We start from the raw sequence: 21279 nt of genomic DNA, 5'->3' as shown, positions 1-21279 counted from the left end.
TTCCTGGGAGAGTTACTTTACCATTCTCTCAGTTCAGTGCTATGTGCTTTGATTGAAGAGAATGCCTGCAGGCTTCAAAGTGCTTACATTCTGATAATACAATTGCAACCATGTGTGCATTCAAAACTCTCATATTAGGTGACTTACCTGTGAAAAACTCAGAAATAACACAACAAAGTATTGTTGCATGTTAAATTGCGTGGTTAAGTTTATAAGGGCATACACATTTGCTTCAGTTCATTTCAATTCAGTGGCTCAATCGTGTCCAATTCTTTGTGACCTCATGAATTGCAGCACGCCAGGCCTCCCTGTTCATCACCAACTCCCAGAGTTCACTCAAACTCATGCTTAGGAGAAATTAATGTGTAGAGTATATTCAGGGATACCTACATTGGAGGAAAAGAATCAGAGATGTGTCATAGGATTTGTATAGTGGAGAAATGGGGAGATCATTTGGGGTAGGGGAATATAGGAACTGTAGCAGAAGAATTAGTCATGTTGTATTTGGATGATTGTACAGAAAATGGTGGGAAATTAATATGGTTAAATCATCTTTGGGATCAAACTGTTTAAACTCTCACCGTTCTGGTTTTTTCATCAATGGAAAGGAAATCACACTACAGATTTGGTTTATCTGTTGTGAGAATTGATGATAACTATTATGGGCAAAGAATGCAATATAGTGTTGGCCCAGGATGAATCCATCTGATGCTAGCTACTGCTAACATATTATTTTTTCCTGCTATTATCACCCTCCTAATTCAGACCTTTCTTATCTCAGGCTCCTTCTTCAAGCTATAATGCAAGTATAATTGTTTGGAAAGGTCTTCTATGACCCAATCTGGTGGTAGACGTGAACTCTCCCTTTTGTTTGTACTATTCATGTGACACTTAACACTTTACTTATTTATATTTCTATTGATGAAATAGTTTTTAAAAATCAATTTTGACTACTGGCTCTTCCTAATCCAGGAATACTTTATTCTTTAAAATAAAATCAATTACCAAATCAATTTTCATTAAATCATACTAACCTCTATCTGCAGAGATTGAAAGTTCTGAGGTGATTCTATTTTACCATCAGGGGCTTTTCTCCAAATGCTCAATCTTTAATAACATGATGTTTCATGGGAAAATACCACAGCTCTCATTATAAACATCTTTAATATAATAACATGTTGATTAGATTCCAAAATTATTATATTATTAATGGGTTTCTAATGAGGTCAGAGCTTATTAACGGATAATGCTATAATGTATAAGTAAGTGGTCATATTTACTGCTGCAAGATAGTTCTGAGGTCTCATTTTTTAAATGGATTTTTAACATATCTTTGGTGTGCATTCAGTTCAGTTCAGTTGCTCAGTCATGTCCAACTCTTTGTGACCCCATGAATCGCAGCACGCCAGGCCTCCCTGTCCATCACCAACTCCTGGAGTTCACTCAGACTCATGTCCATTGAGTCAGCGATGCCATCCAGCCATCTCATTCTCTGTCATCCCCTTCTCCTCCTGCTCCCAATCCCTTCCAGCATCAGAGTCTTTTCCAATGAGTCAACTCTTCGCACGAGGTGGCCAAAGTACTAGAGTTTCAGCTTTAGCATCATTCCTTCCAAAGAAATCCCAAGGGACTCTCAAGAGTCTTCTCCAACACCACAGTTCAAAAGCATCAATTCTTCGGTGCTCAGCTTTCTTCACAGTCCAACTCTCACATCCATACATAACCACTGGAAAACCATAGCCTTGACTAGACGGACCTTTGTTGGCAAAGTAATGTCTCTGCTTTTCAATATGCTATCTAGGTTCATCATAACTTTTCTTCCAAGGAGTAAGCATCTTTTAATTTCATGGCTGCAGTCGCCATCTGCAGTGATTTGGGAGCCCAAGAAAATAAAGTCTGACACTGTTTCCACTGTTTCACCATCTATTTGCCATGAAGTGATGGGACCGGGATGCCATGATCTTCGTTTTCTGAATGTTGAGCTTTAAGACAACTTTTTCACTCTCCTCTTTTACTTTCATCAAGAGGCTTTTAGCTCCTCTTCACTTTCTGCCGTAAGGGTGGTGTCAACTGCATATCAGGTGATTGAGACTTCTCCCAGCAATCTTGATTCCAGCTTGTGCTTCTTCCAGCCCAGCGTTTCTCATGATGTACTCTGCATATAAGTTAAATAAGCAGGATGACAACATACAGCCTTGACGTACTCCTTTTCCTATTTGGAACCAGTCTGTTGTTCCATGTCCAATTCTAACTGTTGCTTCCTGACCTGTATATAGGTTTCTCAAGAGGCAGGTCAAGTGGTCTGGTATTCCCATCTCTTTCAGAGTTTTCCGCAGTTTATTTTGATCCACACGGTCAAAGGCTTTGGCATTGTCAATAAAACAGAAATAGATGTTTTTCTGGAACTCTCTTGCTTTTTTGATGATCCAGCGAATGTTGGCAATTTGATCTCTGGTTCCTCTGCCTTTTCTAAAACCAGCTTGAACATCTGGAAGTTCACGGTTCACCTATTGCTGATGCCTGGCTTGGAGAATTTTGAGCATTACTTTACTTGCGTATTCAGTATGGCTTATTTTCGACCAGTGATGTTCAGTAAATTTTGTGTTTTATTTTTAAGAGTTAACAACCTAGTTTTAATTAATCAAGATATAACATGAATTCTACTAACTGAGGATATGGTTTAAAAATTCTCTTATTTAAAAATAGTTAATAGGCATTTTAAGATCTGTTTTAGGTTTATTATTAAATTGTGCAGAAAGTAGAGATTCCATATATCTTCTTCTATCTTACCCCCTTTCCCTACAATTGCTCTTAATATCAGATACCATGAGTGTAGTACATTTGTTACAAGTGATGCACTTTTATTGATATTATTAGCTAAAATCCATATTTTTCACTAAGGTTCATTCTTCTTTGTATCTTCCATTTTATGGATTCCTTTTAGTTTTATGGATTTTGATAAATGTGTAGTGTCATGTATCCATCATTGCAGTGTCATACAGGATAGCATCACTGCCCTGAAAATGTTCTGTGTTCTACCTATTCATCACTCTCTCATGTCTGGATATCTGGGTACTCACTGATCTCTTTATTGTATTTATAGTTTTGTCTCTTCCAGAATGTCATATATATGGAATTGTACAATATGTTGTCTTTTCAGACAGGCATCTTTCACTTAGCAATTTGTATTTAGGGTCTTCTATGTCTTTTTGTGGCTTGATAGCACATTTCTTGACGGCTTCCCAGGTGACACAGTGGTAAAGAATCCACCTGCTCATGCAAGAGATGCAAGAGTTGCAGGTTGGATCACTGGATTGGGAAGATCCTCTGGAATAGGAAATGGAAATCCACTATAATATTAATGCCTGGAAAATTCCATGGGCAGAAGAATCTGGTGGGCTATAGTCCATGGTGTCACAAAGAGTTGACTGAGTGACTAACTCACAGCACATTTCTTTATGTTGCTGGATAATATTCTATTCTACACATGCAACACTGCATTTTTTTTAAATGGGTAAAAGTGTCTGTATCTTTTGTTTCAAATAATTGATTTATTTTATAATTGAGAGCATATTACATATATTTGTGGGGGTTTTTTCCTTTAATAATTGGAATATAACTTTTTTAGGCAGTGCTGAATAAATTTTGAAATTTGATGTATGCTTTGTCAATCATATTAATATAAGCCTATGGAACAACATCTTTGGAATAATGTAGTAAATTTGTATTAATATATGTTACTTGAAATGTTTCTTTTGATAATATTTTATGAATTAAAAAGTATTTTATGAGTTTAAAGCATATTCACTTGCACATTTTATATGTGACAAAATTTTGCTTTCTGTGTGCCTAGGAGGAGGGCAGGTTATGAAGTTCAGTGATACATGATAAAACTGTGCTGAATTCAATCAGCAAATTAGGAATAAACCACCACTCTATGTTGTCCTCTTTTAAAAAAATATATACATTTATATATACAAATCTTGTAATTATCACTTTCCTTCTCTAACTTGTTTGTTTTTTCAGACGATCTTTACTTCCTTTTTTCTGTCTTGGAGGAAGTGCTATCTCTTTTGTGGAAAATACTCTATTTGCTTGTACTCTGCACCTGACCCTCTAAATTCTGAGACTATAATCTATCAATTCCCACCCTTGCTTCTGTGGATTCTTGTTCCCTTTCCAGTTCTACAAAATCTATCATGAATGAATGAATGATGTCTCCATGGTTCCATTTCTAGTTTCTGAGATGCACATCTTGGTTAGTTTTAGTATAGATTCCAAAAGCTTAGGTTTATGCCCTTGGTTCCATTGCTAAATTCACACTATGACAATGAACAAGTTTTTAACATCTGTGGTTTCACTTTCCATATCTGAAACTGGGACTAAATAGTAGGATTGTGTAATAATTAAATGTAACAATTCAAGGAGCCTTCTTAGCACAATGCCTGTTGCATAGCAAATTCTCCAGGGATATTATTAGTGATAAGTTGATATTCCTTGACTTATGAATGTGAAATAAGATTGTACTCTTCCCAGGACCCTGAAGATCTGTTTTTCCTTTCTGGTTGTTAGGAAATGTCTGTCTTTCTCCATTGCTACTATCAAAGATATTCTATCCAACATCTCCCACGCCCCCCCACAACACACAAATGCGTATAAACACATACTCAGAATAACACTGTCAACAAACTTAGCCTCTTAGAGAAACTTCTTCCTTAGGTCCTCCAACAATCCCTGAGAAAAGAAAACAGTAGAGGGCCAATTTCATTTTGTTGTACACCTTGCTGTAGATGAGCATTTCTGTATATTCTCTGAAAGCTCCATATATTTATAAACATAAAAGAAATATAGAAATATAGGTTCCTATCATAGGTTGAAATAAATGCTTTTGTTATTTCAAAATATTATAATTATTTTTTGAAATACATTAGAGCTTAAGTTCATCCCTGACAGATGGTTATAACACGGTGAGTGAAAAGCATTAGTAATTTAACATATTTAAGCTACCGTGGAAAATTAGCAACTTTGTGAAAATTGAAAAACTAATTTCCTAATGTGATTTAGGCAAGGCTGCAAGGATTTTCATTAAATAATATAAAACAAATTAGAGAGATAGAAACAAAACTCAGAGGCAGTAAACACAATCATATTAAAAGAGGATTTTCACAGTGTTAACTGTTTAAAGACTAAAACATTTTAACAGTACTCTATAGTTTTAAAACCAGTAAAAGACGTGTTTCCTGATTATCAGTTAAACAATTTGAGGTAGTTATTATTATTGTTTACAATTTGACCATAGTGTTTAGAAAATAACAATTGATATTGTTTATGAAGTTCAAATTAAAAGTATTATGAGCTAGTTTAATAGCATAATAATTCAGTTCCTAAATGTATGATAGTTTTTTCAGTTTTTTCATCCTATACAGTTTTTTCTTTCCATATGTACTTGCCATAACTGCGGATTTGCTAATCTAGAAAATCATAGAAATGAGTAGCAGAGTAAATCAAATACTTCACTTCAGAGTAAAGAATGCTTTAAATGTTAACGTGACTGTTTTGAGACAATTCTGAAGTGTAAAGTCTTTGTTTTATTTAATATGATTGCTACCTTCTTGTGACTTAAGAGCAATTTTTTTTTTCCTTTTTTATGTTTCTCTCTACAGAAAGCTGACCTTGCAGTTGCTCCACTGGCTATTACCTACGTTCGAGAGAAGGTCATCGACTTTTCCAAGCCCTTTATGACACTTGGAATAAGTATTTTGTACCGCAAGCCCAATGGTACAAACCCAGGCGTCTTCTCCTTCCTGAATCCTCTCTCCCCTGATATCTGGATGTATATTCTGCTGGCTTACTTGGGTGTCAGTTGTGTGCTCTTTGTCATAGCCAGGTAACATGCTCACTTTTGTGATTTTTTTGGCAATTGTTACCTCTTTTTTCTAACTAATAATTGTCAAAAGTCACAATCAATTTTACTTTTCTTTTTCTTTATTTCCCATGAAGTGCTGTAGAATAATGAACTTTTAAGTCATATAGCTAATAAAATGTACTGTGATGCCTTTTTGGGCAGAAAGCATGCTGGTTATGTCAGTAAGCTATAGCAACCCACTCCGGTACTCTTGCCTGGAAAATCCCAAGGATGGAGGAGCCTGGTGGGCTGCAGTCCATGGGGTCCGCTAAGAGTCGTACACGACTGAGCAACTTCACTTTCACGCATTGGAGAAGGAAATGGCAACCCACTCCAGTGTTCTTGCCTGGAGAATCCCAGGGACGGGGGAGCCTGGTGGGCTGCCATCTTTGGGGTCGCACAGAGTCAGACACGACTGAAGAGACTTAGCAGCAGCAGCAGCAGCAGCAGAGATGTGTTAAAGATTACTCTTCTTAATCAGAAACTAAAAGCAGTTCAGATCACTATGATATAAAAATTACTTCCTCATTTTGAAAATTTATCTTGGACCAGACAGCAAAACAATATATTTTACTAATTTAAATTAATGAAATAATTATAAGAAAAACCAAAGTAGTAAAATTTAAAAGGAGGCTTTTTTTTAAAAAAAAAGCTGATCAAAAATAAGTTTTTTAAGTATAAAAACCTATCATGATTTTCTATGTAAAATGTATATATATTTTCACATAATAAACACGTCACTACAAAACATTCCATTATATTTGTTGACATGTAGGTATATTTAAATCACAGGATCAGAAACTCAATTGCCTAAGTGAAAAATATATATGTTTACGTCTTATAATGACTTTTAAAGTCTATGATATACCTCACTATATGTGGTTTTTGCTACTCTGTTGTCACTCTGGAAGTGAATATTTGTGGTCATGTTTTATTTCTGTTTACCTCACTATCAAATTTTCAACAGATAGATTATTTTAATATGGTTTAGTTTTTTGCTTTTTTTTGTTTTTTTTTGTCTTGATTAAGGAGATTAAAACTATACCAGACTCAGAGTTCCACTGTTACTCAAATGACTTTCCAAGTCAATACTTAGTGTAGTCTTTGAATATTTATTTTCTATCAGATATCAAAAAGAGAACTCTAAATCCAAGATGAATTATAATTTTTCACATTGATAATAACACTTAAAAAGTGCAACTATAAATATTTTTGCTTTAATCCAAATTTAAGTATTAAATATGTGGGTTATTTTTTTCAATTACATTATGTGTGAGTCTTCTGATCAATTATCACTAAGAACATTTGTTCTTCCTTGAACATTTTTAACAAAGTCATATATTTTTTCCTAGCATGAAAAATGCTTAGTTTATTCAGTTAAGAAAAAAAATTATCATATATTTATATTTTTATAATACACATTTCTGAAATATATGTGTATATATTTACACATAAATGTTATATAGACTTATTATTTTCCACCTAATAATTTCAGTATTAACATGTGAGTTCTTCAGAAAATTATTAGTTGTATTTGACTGAAAATCTATATTAGAATCATATATTCATATTACATATGTAGTTATATGATAGATTGAGTTAAAAATTTTATTTGAATTTTAGAGTGTTTTCCCCCCAAAGTGAGAATTTGGTATATGAAGCTCATAAATTTTTAGCTCCAGTTTTTTCCATATCTTATGCAAATAAAGCTCAACCTCATGTTTGAGATTCTTTGGACCAATTGCATCATTTTTTATAGTGTCTAACACAAGCCATCCTGGTTTATGTGTTCAGAGAATTGAGTTCATGGATTACAGCTTAAATAATTCAATGAGTAAAGAACTCTGCAGCCCACCCACAGAACAAACAGAAAAAAACAAAGATTCTGAAGTATAGAAAAATTCTTTTTTGATGTCTGCAGGTACACCTGTTCCCTCTTAATCAAATTAACAAAATTCTCAGGAAGCATATAAACAAAGCCTAGAGGAAAATGTCCTGAGACAGTTATGAGGCCATTGTGTGGGCATCAGTCAGGCTAAATTAAGTTCTAATATCAGTTTCCAGGGAATCTTAAGCAGAGACTATTGAATTACTTTAAAATCAACTTAGAAATTTTAGATATTCCTTCTAAAATTAGGTTCAAAAGCAAATATGGAGACATCTGAATATAATTCCAGCTTAAAAGTATATTAGCAAATAGAATCATGTGATATTGATTTGCACTTCTAAAATTATCTATAGCTCTTACTTTGATAAACATGAAATCATATAATATCTGTAGAATTATGATAAGCTATACAAATTTTACAGAAAAGAAATCCATCCATGTCCTTCTATCTGAAAACATACCATTAACGGGTATGCCATTTTTTTGTCTTTGACTTTTAGAATATTACTGTTGAATTTTGTCAGTGATTAAATGAATGGATTTGAAAATGATTCTATTTCAGCACATCATTCAATAATGAGATAACAATTTCATATAGTTTGAATAATTAAGCTTAATATCTTCATTTATAGGTAAATTAACAAATATTCTATTAAAATAGTATAGGGTATCCTCTATTAAGTAATAAATATATTTCATGTTCTTGAAAAAGTATACATAGTGAAAATCAATTCTTTACATATTATCTCAGAATATTTCCTTCAATTCTCAACATTGTTATCTCATATAAATATTGTCAAATTAAAAAATAAAACTAAAACTCAAATGAAAAGAAAATTTCATGAATCAATTTCATGAATCAATCATGAGTCAATTTAAATTCTAAACGGAACCTCCAAAACGAAATGATTTTGGATAACTAAAATCCACTCTGACATTGTATTGAACTCCTGCTACTGTGAAAGACGTTCACGATGTACAAATAACAGCAAAATGTCTGAATTTCAATTGCAAAGAACTTAATTACTTTTCTAACCAAAATGGTATTATAATCATTTGTTATCAATTCAAAATAAGCATAGCATTTTTATCTATGAATAAGCATTATATCTTATGCCATATAGAGATCACTGATTTTGAAAAATGAAGTGAACATCATTATTGATGTCAAAATTAAAATCACATTTTCTTTATGCATATTCTTTGTCCTTATCCTCATAAGATAACAAAGAAAGACAAATTACATTTAATAATTCTCAGATATCATTTTATTTCCACTGAAATTCATAAAAATGAAAAGTTCTAAAGTAATATCACTTCAACAGAATTCATATTTCTTAGATTATTGCATATTATTTTATATGATATTTTGAGAAACTATCTAATATCTATTTTATGTCAAAATTAAAATATAATAAATGATTGAAATATAATTATAATTTTTAATTGGCATTACTTTACTTTTTTCAGTCACCAGATGACATTGTCCCAATTTTTACTGTTGCTATTAATCTTCTTTATCTTTTTAGCTACCAAGCCACACCTTCAGTTTGTTTTCTGTTTCCACTTTAATTATTCCATCAATCATTCACTTGATTAGTCAAATATTTCTTCAACCTGTAGTGAACACTGGAGAATTAGTATTCTATAAAGTATTAAGCATTAATTTATACCCTTCATCTATAGATTAATTTATTCAGCAATTATCTACTAGATACCTATAATGTTCTAAGAATCTTACCAGATGCTCAAATCCAAGAACAAACACGACTTGATACATTTATTCACTAATAAACTCTTAACCAATGTGTTTATCTGACACATATATATTGGGTTTGAATGAAAGTGGTGAAAATATTTTATAGTTATCCAACATTTTTAATGATTGCATATATTTTATATGTATTTATCTGAAGATGACTTGTTAATGTATGTTTCACTGAAAAATATACAACTATAAAGGAAATAAGACATAAAGCAGTTTGTTATTTATTATTAGAATACTAGATTTGAGTCTTATTGAATATCTGTTGTATCATAGTATTAACAACATTAAATTTGTGATAAACTGATAAATGATAATAATTCTTAGATTTTTATATTTTTAAAATTAAATTTAAAGGTAAATTATAATACCATTTTAATATTTCCCCTCACTTTTTTATAAGAAAAATTCTAAGAAATACTTGAAGATTCTCTAAATTTATTTTAGTGAATATTAAAATCAAGATATATGATATTGTTTGTTTGTCCCGGAATGGCTTTATAGACCATGATCTCTCGCAAACAGTTGCATTATTGTTTATAGCATAATGGCATAATCAGCATGCTTATCTTAATTAACTGAGAACTCTTATTTAAGAGTAAAAATGAACCTGAGCTACTACATTTTAGGCATACAATGGCTTTACCCTAGGTATTCTAACAATAGCTCTTGGTTGACAGAGGATTAGGAAGAAATCTTTTCCGTAATGGGCTTGTACTTAATCATATGTGCCCCTAAATCTTTTCCTCTTTCTTTCTATTCTTTTATTTTCTTTTTCTAGGTATATTAGTATAGAGATGGCAATTAGTCATATAATAAGCCTATTTAGGGAACCCACCCTTTGTACTAATGAGAGATTATTTTTCACCTTGCTTCAAATATTTCCTTTTTAAAAATATAGATAGTATTGCTACGATAGGTCCTATTTATAAAATGAGTCAATTTAAATCCCTATTATATTAGAGAGTTTGAAATTTTCTTTTAGCTATAGTTGTTTCCGGGAAAACTAGGGCTGTTTAGAAATTTAGCATGTAAATCTTGGTCTGAGGTCCTTAGTAGTTTGGTATATAGAAATTAAGAACTAAAAATTGAACCTAAAAGAAAGTAATAATGGCATATACATTTCCCTCCAACAGGATTGATGTAAATTTAATAATATTCACTAAGCATATAAGAACATTGCATATTTTATTCTGAAATTGGCATTTTAAAATTAGATACAAATAAATTCTGAAGATGAAAAATAACACTATACCAAATTTGGTAGTAAGGATATTATTACACAGAAAAATTTCTTAGGTTACTTAAATGAGCAAATGAATAGGACAAATATAGAAGAAAGAGTAAAAGAAACCAAGCAATATTGACTAACCTGGCCTTCTTATCAAGAATAGCAAATCAGGGCTACTCAAACTATTAAATATATAAGATTAGATTTTCTTAGTTAAAAAGAATATAGGAATTTCTTATGTAACTTTGTGTTGAATTACTTTGCATGGTTTTTTATGATTTTAGAGTATTAACTATTGTATTATTGGGTTAGTTTGCAGGGGAGCAAGGGTTCGTCTGCCTAGAACCTGTTCAAGGGTTTGTTATTATTACAATGACTGCCAAGACCATCTTGATATACGTGTTGGCTCTAACATGGTCTGCAGTCACAAGATGACAAGGCTATTGCCTTACTGAGAGTCCTCATACTTGCAAAAATAGTCTATATTTCTCTTGGAGCTCAGGGGTAAAGATGTTGTAAACATAGTGGGGTTTTTTTTGATGGTTTAACTGGGTTTGGAAAACCCTGTCCAAAGTGCTTGCATTAACAGCTTTGATTTTGGCTCCTGACTAGTGTGCAGTAGCTTTTATATTCCTGTCACAATGATGGGTGACATCTAATATACAGTGAAGGGCAACAATGAATTATTATGCACTTGGAAATGGATTACTGTTTTGGTGGGATGTGCAATGTTAAACTAACCTGCTGTCAAAAAGACTGTTGTCACACTGAAATGAAATGCCAATTTTGTTCTATGCCTTTGCCACCAACTTTCCCACCTCTTACTAGAATATCATTTCAGGTTTACCTCTCCATAATTTTTGATATATTTTGCTTTAATTTTTCAGTATTTTTTAACCTAAGTAAATTGCAGAGAAGCCTATCTGTTCCTCTTCCTATTTAGATTTTTTTCTAGAATTTAATGAACATTTGGCTTGAAGTAGTCCTCTTCTGCTTTTCACACCTGTGAAGTGATTATTATAATTGATTATACTAATAAATATGTCAATTATGAGCCTAAAAGTCACATTGAATAAAACTAAATGCACATTCAAATTACATTTCCATACAAGTTAGGGCTACTTCTGTGTTACCAGGCCTTTTTTTCACAATTGCTATTTGGTAAACTAATTATAAAATAATTTACCTCTTTATTTTTAATGATTCCAATAATATTCATGGTTTTAAAGTATAAATGAAGTCACTAATGAAGAAAAAAATTAGTTTTTGAAACTGATAGAAAAAAATCAATTGAAATTAAGTTGAATCAGTGACTTTTTTTTAGCTATGGTGAATATTGTGTCTTGACAATTGACACAGTGGAGCTTTTGACTGAAATTATCTGTATTGGATAAAGAACAGACTCTCAATCATCATAAAAGAAGATAAACATTTTCTACTTCTCAATTTCACAATTATGCTAGACATTTACAAGGATAAAAGATACGATAAAAAGTTGATTAAGACAAAAACAATTTAAAATTAAAGTGAATTTTTGGTAATCTTCTGTAATCAAATGCTTGTTGGCATCGTCTTTTAAAGATAATTATGTTTGACTATCTTTTACAATTTCCATATCTCTTTCCAAAGTATTTTTTCACATTTTTTTTTATTGTCAGGACAAAATTAAGTATAAATGCAAGACAAGCTTGGTAGTCTATTTTCACTTTTTGTATCCTATGGATAAATTATTTGCCTCTGTGTCTTTACTTGCCTCCATCACTGAATTGAATTCAAATACCCCTAGAAGCAAAAAGCTCCCTCTGTCTAGTCACTTAAACGTGTCCATTCAATACCTATCTCAGACAATAAGCTTCTGAGAACTCTGGTCACCTTATGGTGATTTATTTCAATTTAGCAGTTGAAACAATGCCTATATCAGTAAATCACAGAAACTGATTTCGGTAAGTTACGATGTATAGACTTACATTAAGAAACTTAAGAATGCTAAAAAAAAAACCACCTTGGAGCTGGATGTTTATTAAATTATTTTATTTGCTGCCAAAAATAGCACATCTCTGTTCTTAATGAATCCTTTATGGAACATGGAATCATATTTTATATACTCATGCGCACACAGATACTTTATCATACATGCACAGATCCTGATGAGAAGCAGTACCTTGTAAGAAATTATGTTTTTCTTTGAAATATTTGGGAAAGGAGTGTGGTAGCTTTTTGGCAGTTGCTACCATGTCTCTAGTACATTTCTCATTAGCTAATTCAGATGAAAACTAATAGGAGAAGAACAATACTCTGTTGGCTTATTTCTCTTTATTTTTATTTTTTCTTTGCTCTCTTATCTTTTCTTTTCTTTTATGACCATTAGAAGGAAATTCTTTGAGATGACTCTTGAGAAAGAGCCTACAAGATAAAAAGAACCCAGAATTTCACCAAGTAGTACACTTTTTCTTTTATATTTTGTGATTTCTCAATAGTTTCTTCTCCCACAGCTGCAGAGTACTGTAATTGTGAGAAGCTATTTCACAGGCACGTTTTGTCTGTGTTAATTCTCCAAACAAAATTGCACTTCTCTCTTTCCAGTGGTCCCCTTGGACTTTGGGGAGGTTTCTCAGCCACTTAAGGCAGGTCTTCACGATCTGAAACTATCTCAGGAAAGTCAGTATCTTTTTAAAATAATTTAATAATATTCATTATAAAATATTTTAATCTACAATGTCTTGTCAAGAGAGATCAAAGCTCTCACACACACTTTGAAACAGTAGAGGCTGTGCAGCACACACCAGTGAAACAAAGATTGTGAGTAAGGAAATATTCTCTAGGAGCTTGTTTTTCTCTATGTATGTTTGTACAATGATTGAGACTACTAGCCCAAAAAGGTAGTCGTCTTAAGAAGTGCAGAGAAATAGATGTTTTTAAAATTTAATCATAAGCATGGCACCTGAATTAGTCACATTTTTTACTTGGATGAAGCTGTCCCTTTGCTGTCAATTCCTTGGAGTAAGAGTTCTTTTACATGGATGTTTTCTTTTGTAGTCTTGTACTGGGCTGGTGCATGATGTGAAGGAAGTAATTGAGAGAGAAAAAGGAGGGAACTAATAAATACTACATGTCAACAATAGTCAAATTTGAGAACCATAAAGAGATTAATTTATTAGCTTTTTTCAGTAACTATTTCTATGGCTTAAGAAATAAATAGGTATACATCATTCCTGCTCCCATGCCTCTCAAAAATTAGATGAGAGATGTTTTCTGTTTGTTTAATACTATTACTGTTATACTTTTAAAATTCTAATTTATTATACAGAGGAAGTTCTAGCGAAAAGAAAACAGATTTAGAACAAATGAGAAAACAAAATTTTAAAAGATACATCACTTGGGTCTATCTGACTATCACATTAAAGTCATCATCCACCTTTTCCTTCTAAAATTTCAGAAAAAAAAAAAGACCTTGGCTACTTTTAAAAATATTTCAAAGAATGCTATCATTAATATTTGCACTATGTGTTAGTGGTATATTGCTTTATATTAACAGGTGATTCCTTAAATATGTCACCCTAATTAGGGTGAAAATACACCCTATACTTAAGAAGTATGTATTTTCTCTTTAGATCTGAAAATAAGAAAGCTTTAAAAATATTTCCAGTCACTTGGGAATCTAAGCAGGCGACACAGGCCATACATGTGTAAATTTGCTTTATAAACTTACTCTCTAGAAATGCTAACTTTCTTCCCCTGAAATTCACTAGCTGCATATAGTGAAGAACTGAACCATGTTGTGAGCTTTCCTGGAGAATACAAAGTGCTACTGATATTGTTTTGATTTTTTAAAATAATTTGTGGATGTTTGAGAAATATCATCAATATTAAATGAAAATGTATGGATGCAATTTTTAGTGGTAATTTATGGCTTTATTTCTTCATGCTATGTAACCTAATGCACTCTATCCAAATAATTAATGAGTAGGAGATATAGTGTCATCAACCAATGTAACTTCATTCATTAGAGCATGTCACAACACTTTAATTGCTATAATTTTTTTACATTCCATTACATAATTACATCATTCAACTTAAATTGTTTTCATATCAATCCTGTTGGGTATATATATGTATATTTTTTAGGGTGAAATATTGTTCTTTCAAATAGCAATGGGAATTTCAATATGATATTTGAATGGAATGAGCTTGAAATCATTTATTTTATATATAAATAGGATTTGTAAAATAAGTGACAACACAAACTATTCTGTTAGTTTCAACACCTATAGTTTTAAATATTTTTACTCAACCATTGCATACTAAGGTACACTGTAAAAATGTGATGTTATCTCTGTTAGAAATATGTGGATTTTATATCTATTTTTAAAAGTTTGTTTGGAAGCCCCAGAAACTAAACTGATGAATTTATGACCCCCACCCCAAAAACCTTATTAGTGAATTAATTATACAAATTATACACATTTGCATTTTAAAACTGTGATAATTCTATTTATCTAATGTACACTGAATTGAAGCAGAATTTCAGTTTCAATACTTTATAATAAATATAAAAAGTCATTCCCACTTCCCTTCCACCCCCAAATCTGGATATAACTTAATTTCCTGCTATTCTTTATGAGAGATGCTTAACACTAAATTATTTTAAAACATTACCCATTGTCGTGTGGCCTGACTACCTCTGAGATGATAAAATGAGGTGAATAAATTTAAAATAGATTTTCCCTTTAATTTAATGGACTTGATATTTGAAGCAAAGGTGAAATTGTAGGTTTTGAATGTTACTGGCATGATAAACTTTATAAACAGAATAGGGCTACAACTGTCATCTAAGTTGGTTCAGAATATGCACCTGAATATTATTTTAACATAATAAAATTTAGGTAAGTGTTTCCCTGCTTCCCTTACTATTACTGGTACTGAAAATGGGGGTGCTGGGAGGTGTGTTAAACATAAGTTTAGCAGTTCACTAGACTGACTGAAGGTATGTTTTGGAAACTGATATTACTAAGGTGATTTTACCAAAAGAAATTGAAAATTGTGAAAATTTTGCTTGTAGAAGGACATGCAAAAACAATTTACATTCAGGGAAACATGTTGATTTCAAAATGTTCATATTACTGCTTCAATTTTCAAATAGGGCTTCAAAATTTTTGAATTAGGAAGATATTAAAGATAATGTTTTAAGTCTTCTTTCTGCCAAAAAAATTAAAATATTTGTGTTGATTTTTTAAAATTCAGATATTTGAGCTGAAAAGAAAGATAGTGAGTGCTTTCCAAACATAGTTCAGTTGTTTTAGATACTCTAGTATGTATATGGTGCATACACTTAAGTTTAAAAGATTTTATTGATATCGTTGGTACACTAGATTAAATTTCAAAAGATATTTAATTGAAGAACAGAAAGCCCACCTGTGAAATTTTATTTAAAGTCATTTTATATTTAAAAATTCAATGAGAAAACAAGCCTTGTAAGCCTTGCATGTTTATGGTAGCTTATTTGGTACTTTGGTATATTCTAGATATTTGCATATTATCTAAAGCAATTTAAATGTTCAATTGATGCTTAAAAAATAAAACGCTACCATTTAATGCTGGCTTCAAATTCTTGTTAACTCTTGTTGATAACTTCATTTACTGAATGTCCTTTTAAAAAAATGCATAGTCTGTTTCATTTTTCAGTATTAGAATCCACATAACCATGAGACTGATCAGAGGACAGTCTGCTTTGAGCTTTTTAATACTGGACTTTTCTTTTAAAATCTTTAGCAAGTGTATTGCAAGCTAAACACTTGCTTCTGATGTGTAAATCTAAGACAGAATCTTTAATCTGTAAATTATGCTCATATTGATTTTAATAGAACTACTTTTTAATATTTGGTACTTCACTTGGAAACATATAGCTGTATTAGTAAGATATTGATAGAACAAACTTATACTTTCTGTTGCAATGTTGGTATGTTAGATATTTTCCTTTATATTCTCAGTTTAAAGCCACTCAGTTTAATTTGATTGAACAATTGAGTGTTTTATAAAAAATGGCATTTTAACTATTTAATGAGACAACAGAAAAGCTATTGTATAATTAAAAAGAAACGTTCCAGCTTTAAATGTAGAAATCTATATATTTTATCTTACATTTGTAAAATTAAGTCTGGATTTTATGGAAACCAAAATAATACCTTTCCTTCAGAAATCTTAAAATAACTTATAGGTGATTATAATAAGGGCTTTTCTTATTTCATTCAATGAAAACAGTCTGAGATAGTTTAAAATATAAATAAGTTGTTGGACATCCTTATGACTTGTTTATTTAAAAAATATTTCTTAGAATAAGTGTAGGTCATAAGAATCTGAAATCAGCCTATTGTTGAAGTTAATTTCCTACACCAAATATAAATTTTAAATGGAAATCAGTAGGAAGTCCTACATTTTGAAAACTTTTATTTTTTCTAGTAATCCCTTTATAGTTGATAGTGATATTTAGTATTTCTCGAGTCTACCTTTAATACAACTGATTACAATTTAAATTTAAATTTGTCATTACTAAATTACAAATCAATGAAACTGATCATTGTTACCATTTCATTAAGCCCTTCCAAACCATTTAGATCTAGTAAATAATATGTTCAATAACATATTATTATAGCTTTAATGTACAGGTAATCCTTGTGCTTCACTGCGCAAATCTGGTTACTTTTTGATATTAAAGCTACCAAATAAATGGTGCCAAAATTAATTAAGGAAAAATGTAAGGCATAGAATTTTAACATGAATGATTTGTATTATTCAGTGGTATGATAAAAATTGTTTAATAACTGACTACACCAATGAGAGAGGCTTTGATTTGTACTTATTGCCAATTTTCATGGTATTAAATACTACCACTATGGCTAATATCAAGTTACCAATGGAGTCTCACTGAACATGGAGTTGGGAAGACAGGTAGAAAATTAGTAGGTCTCACAAGCCAGTATGAGCTGCCTTCAGCATACTGCTAGATATATACCAGGTTCAAATGAAGGGGGAAGCAAAGGTCATAAAAATGAATAGCAAATTATCCAGTTGGAATGTATTTATAGATATATGCAGGGTGTATCAGAAAGATGAGGATGATTTTGTTGTTCAGTTGCTAACTTGTGTCAGACTCTTCACAACCCAGTGGACTGCAGCCCACGAGGCTCATCTGTCCTCCCCTATCTCCTGGAGTTTGTTCAAATTCTTGTTCATTGAGTCAGTGATCCTTATCTAACCATCTCATCATCTCCCTTCTTCTCCTTTTGAAGGCTAAAGAAGAAGCCACCCCCTTCTGCTTTAGCCTTTAATCTTTCTCAGCATTAGGATCTTTTCCAATGAGTCAGCTCTTCATATCAGATGGCCAAAATATTGTAGCTTCAGCTTTAGCATCAGTCCTTCTAATGAATATTCAGGGTTGATTTCCTTTAGGATTGACTGGTTTGAGCTCCTTGCTGTCCAAGAGACTCTCAAGAGTCTTCTCAATAACACGAGGTTATAAAGCTAAGCCTGCAAAGGGCTTCCCTGGTGGCTCGGTCAGTAAAGAATTTGCCTGTAATGCAGGAAACAGGGGTTCAATCCCTGGGTCCAGAAGATCCCCTGGAGAGGGAAATGGAAACCCACTCCATTATTCTTGCCTGGGAAATCCCATGGACAGAGGAGCTTGGTGGGCTACAGTCCATGGGGTTGCAAGAGTTGGACAGGACTTAGTGACTAAACCACCACCAAAAAACTTCAAAAGAAAAAGTTAACAGTTGGGTTTTTATTAATATATTAGAACCTTTGAAGTAATTCTAAACTTAAATATCATTTTTCCCTTTACTGATAAAATAATTTGATATCTATACAATTTGCATAATTTTTGAAGTCAACTGCATATTAAAACAACTAAAAAGAGAAAATGCACTGAGGAATATGCTAGCTATCTGACAGTCTCGTGAAATGTGTTATTGCAGATGCCAATTTTATCATCCTATTAGAAAACCTTAACTCTTTACATGGAAAATGTTTGATCATAAAATGGTCTTCCTTGCTTATAATTTTTAATCAAAAAATCTTAAAAGATACATTTTCTAAGAGTATTCAGTACTAATATAAACATCAATAATATCCTCTGAAAATTTAAGTAATAGGTTCAGACCTGTGCTAGTAGGAACTGTTTCACGTGTGGGTAATGGGAAATCTGATGAAACAGTTATGTAAATAAATAAAATTGTTGTTCTACTGGAGGCTTAAGAAGGGCAAGGTTGAAATAGCTGCTTAAATGTGGTATCAGGAATCTTGGTACCTTCTATCTCTCTGCTACACTATTCTTAGAAAGAAGCTCTCATCTGTTTTCAGGGTGCCTACCTCTAGCCAGCCTATCTCCTTCCTGTTTTGTTATTTTCTTTTTTTTTTTTAAACAAGTTAATGAAGCTTGTCTTTAGATGTATGAAAAAGAAGTGTAAATATTTCATATTTTAGAGGTCCTGTATACTTTCTGTCTTCTCCTGGCAAATATTCTTGATACACGAAATTACCAAATTAGTTTTGTATAGGAAGCATGAATTGTTACCCTATGCAAATTTTCATTCCTATGGAAAATAACTCTGCTTTATTATTGATATGGAATATTCCAGCACATCAGTGCTTTCCCTAACTTTTCTAAAACAAGGAAGAAGTTTGAGCCTTAAAAATTGTGTAGGCTCCATAGCACACTATATAAAAAGTATTATACAATATTTTAGGGATAATACAAAATCTTAGATGCTAAACTCTTTCTAGAGGGATGAACCCAAGATCCCTGGTGGCTCAGAGGTTAAAGCGTCTGCCTCTAATGCAGGAGACCTGGGTTCGATCCCTGGGTCGGGAAGATCCCCTGGAGAAGGAAATGGCAATCCACTCCAGTATTCTTGCCTGGAGAATCCCATGGACGGAGAAGCCTAGTAGGTTACAGTCCATGGGGTTGCAAAGAGTCGGACACGACTGAGCGACTTTACCTTCACCTTAAGAGCGTTCTACAACTGAGTAAGGTCAGGAGAATTGTGTGCTAGATCCTCCTCTTGGAGATCCGCTATTAGCAAATTAAAGGCTCTGAAAAGGTTGGCAATTAAAAAAAAATTACATTGTGTTAGTTTAACGAAGCCATTTCCAAATATTTTTGGCCGTGAACATTTTTGTTCTTTTAATCTCTAACTTCTCTCTTATTATATGTTCTTCATTAATAGCCAGGCAATTAATTTGCTGAATCAAAGGTGTGAAGAATTGCTTTAATGTACAAGTGTATTTAAAATTTTAGTTTTTATCATACCCGTTCTGTATAGATTGAATCACCTTTACCAGACTGATTTAGCATCCATGCTCCATTCCTCAAGGAGTTATTATCAGCTCTCACTTGCTTATTTATAAAGACAAGATTTTTTCACATCTATTAAGTGGAAATATATTAATAATTAGCATTTAAAGTTTTATAAATTATTTTTATTATTTTTTCATTTTTTAATATTCTGTTTTTTAAGAGTCATATAATAAATGTGAAATTTTTAAGTTTTATTAGGTAATTAAAATCTTTTCTCTTCAGTTTAAAAATGTCTGATATTGTGACATTCATTATTACTTACGTGTGAACTTGATTAGAAAATCAAGTTTTTCTATTATATTGTCAGAAAGATACTCATTGAATTTCAAAAAACAGTTCCCTAAATTTGTTAAAAGTTATAAAATAATTAGGTAATTGGGAAAAATTATTTTGGAATAATGATAAATTTACCAAACAAACTCTGTTTTTTATTCTGGAAAATTGTGAGTTGAGTGCAAACATGTATCTTAAATATATTCCAGCTTTGTTAATAGTACTTCATGTGTTTAAGGAGAAAGTATTTTATAAAGTAGTTGATAACTTATTTTGTATTTATTGCAAGGATAAAATTAATTATCTATTTTTGTATATAAATGATCAGGGCTCTCAAGGTAGATAAATTATATAGATTTTAACTTGAGACATACTTTTGAGGCTACATATTTTTATGAGGGCAAAACCTTTTTAAAATTTTACTTGTTTAGCTTATGACTCTATTCTATAAACAAGGATGAATGGTCACTGTATTTTAAATTTAACTTACATATTAGACAACATCAAAAATAATTAAGGCTGTAATTTAATATGGATTACAAGTACCATATGTGCCAAAAGCCAGAAAATAAGTAGTTAATTCAGCAGACATGTGAGCCTGAAGTGTTTAAAACTCAGCTATAGGGATATTAAAATGGCCTGTCTTGGGACAAACAGCATTTTTTTTACATGCTTCTAGTTTGCTCACCATATGCAGGTTGGACAGGTAGCAGTTTTGAATGGCTCATCTTAAAATGAATGCAATTATTAAAGGATATGCTCTATCCTGCAAGATATTTGCTCATTTTAATCTTTTGTTTGTAGTCTTCTAGCTCCTCTTACACACTCTCATTTATAGTTAATAGAAAGTATTATAGGTTAGGTC

General features: G+C 31.9%; 1 protein-coding gene across 7 annotated transcripts in view; it reads left to right on the top strand.

Moving 5' to 3' along the window:
- Window positions 1–21279, top strand: part of GRIK2 (glutamate ionotropic receptor kainate type subunit 2) — a 732858-nt gene that overhangs the window by 568379 nt on the left and 143200 nt on the right. For 6 of the 7 annotated variants that reach the window (XM_042253366.1, XM_004011243.5, XM_060419220.1 and 3 more), the window contains one exon: window positions 5664–5887. In XM_042253366.1, the coding sequence (XP_042109300.1) occupies window positions 5664–5887 (224 nt within the window). The remainder of the gene's footprint in view (window positions 1–5663; window positions 5888–21279) is intronic. The other variant, XM_060419222.1, reaches the window with a different exon arrangement.

This window comes from Ovis aries, chromosome 8 (assembly GCF_016772045.2).
Source record: "Ovis aries strain OAR_USU_Benz2616 breed Rambouillet chromosome 8, ARS-UI_Ramb_v3.0, whole genome shotgun sequence".
NCBI classification, from domain to species: Eukaryota; Metazoa; Chordata; class Mammalia; order Artiodactyla; family Bovidae; genus Ovis; species Ovis aries.
The sequence above is the reverse complement of the archived record's forward strand: the minus strand, read 5'-3'. Positions and strand labels throughout refer to the sequence as shown.